The following is a 1842-nucleotide window of genomic DNA, read 5'->3' on the forward strand; positions in this document are numbered from 1 at the left end:
TATATTCATTTTTTTTTATATGCGGCCAAAATGTGAGTGGAACTGTGGGGATTGCTACTAGGGGTCCTTTCTAACGTACTATTTTGTTTTTGTTTTGTAAAACGTTTTTTAGTAAGTAATTTTTTTTTTTTTGTGTAAGCGAAGCATCTTGAGGAGTAAATTTTTTTTGTTGGTGAATCATATTACTTGTGCGTTGCCACTGCGCGTGCTGCGGTGCCATTTTGAGTTTTAGTCATCTAGTTTTCCCATCTTTGCGTCTTGCATCTCTTTTGTGTGTGTATGTGCGTCCTCACTCGCTTTGATCCTCTTTCCTATCTTTCAATTTTTGTATCTACAGGCACACACGATACACATGTATACTGCAGTGCACGTGGCGGATGCCTTCTGGTGGCTATGAAGAGGCCGAAACAACGACAAAGGAATAGTGTGCGCTGTGACTCATTCTTCCTTTCCTTGCGAAGGCAGTGCGCTGCGTGTGGGAGTGTTGTCTTGAAGCGCGGCGCCGCCAACTGCAACGGCGCGGCACGGGGTGGGTGGCTTGTCTTGTCTGAGTTTGCTGCCGCTGTGGATGCGTCCGCACGGACACTTTGTTCTGCCCCATCTTTGGGCCTTTCTTTTGGGTTGTGTGGCTTGGTGGCGACAGTGGCGGGGTGTTTTTTGCTTCCACTTTCATGCGTTGCCGTGGCAGAGCCTTGCGGAGGCGTGCGACCTAAAAAAGAAATGCAGAATATTGTGTGGGGCTTACTGGGTGGTGCGGTGGCCGCAGAGTGGGGCTGCCGCTTCTCCTCTTGCGCCGGGGAATATGCTGCCGCACTCTTTTTGTTGGCTGTGTCGGGGGCAAATGTGCCGGCGTCTGACAATCTGCAGGTTCCATCGCCACGACGACTGAAGGAGGCGGAGGTGTCTGCGGCTGCCTTCGCAGGCTGCACCCCGTGCGGCCCAGTCGTGTGGCAAACAGTTTCCTCTCGGAATTCACGTGCACCGCGCCACGTGCTGGGCGCAGCGTATATTTGCGTCGCAGGGGATAATGCGGTGGCGTTCATTCTTCTTTTCGCGGGTGAACGAACAGGCGGCTGGCGTTCTGCTCCTTCGCACCTCAGCGAATTGCGACACAAAATACCACCGCGACGAGGCAGTCAATTTCGCCGTGAGTGGGTGATATCTACGTGTGGCTACGCACACACGGAGTTGTGGGGATCCGAATGTCATGTGCAATACGAGAAGAAGAGAGACACCTCGTCGCAGTTGTTGTGTGTGCTGCGTAATTTGCACGGTTTGCCTAGGGGGATCTAATTTGCCCTCGTTGTTTGTGTGGGAGGTGTGCGCCGCGTGCCGTGTGTGTGGGTGGCCCTCTCTCTCTTGTTTTCGTTGCGGCTGCGTGGGGTCGGGTCTCTGCCTGTTTTTTTTTTTAATAATTTCATTCTCCCTTTTGACTGCTGGTTGAGTATTGTGCTGCAGTTCAACTCAAGTTAACCACCACGAAGGAAAACATCTCTGAGAGACGCGAGGAAGAATCTCACCCCACCGAGGAGACCCCCGCACAGCGCCGAAGGGTGGAAGGAGCGCCGCAACAGCCAAGGTGGACGCTATCGAGTAATCTCCGGGGCGTATTGATGGGGGAAGAAGGTGACATTAAAGATATGAAACTCAATAACTTTCTTCGCAGTACATTGGGCGGCAGGGGAGTTGTGCCAATGAACGAGAATGTCTCCATTGAGAATTTTGTTGCGCAGCCCCGGGTATTCATCGAAGATAAAAATGTTTTGGGCTTAATACTGACATCGCCGTCTTACACAGCCATAAGGGAAGAAATAGAAGACGCACGCAGACTTCGTGAAGATG

General features: G+C 51.6%; 1 protein-coding gene across 1 annotated transcript; it reads left to right on the forward strand.

The window, feature by feature from the left end:
- Positions 1-393: 393 nt before the first annotated feature.
- Positions 394-1293, forward strand: TraAM80_10137 (uncharacterized protein; the record flags this gene model as incomplete). Its single annotated transcript, XM_029386781.1, has 1 exon — positions 394-1293. The coding sequence occupies one exon, from the start codon at positions 394-396 to the stop codon at positions 1291-1293; it is 900 nt and encodes a 299-aa protein (XP_029233386.1).
- Between the last annotated feature and the right edge of the window lie 549 nt (positions 1294-1842).

This window comes from Trypanosoma rangeli (assembly GCF_003719475.1).
Source record: "Trypanosoma rangeli strain AM80 chromosome Unknown Tra_15.4_contig_00806, whole genome shotgun sequence".
NCBI classification, from domain to species: Eukaryota; Euglenozoa; class Kinetoplastea; order Trypanosomatida; family Trypanosomatidae; genus Trypanosoma; species Trypanosoma rangeli.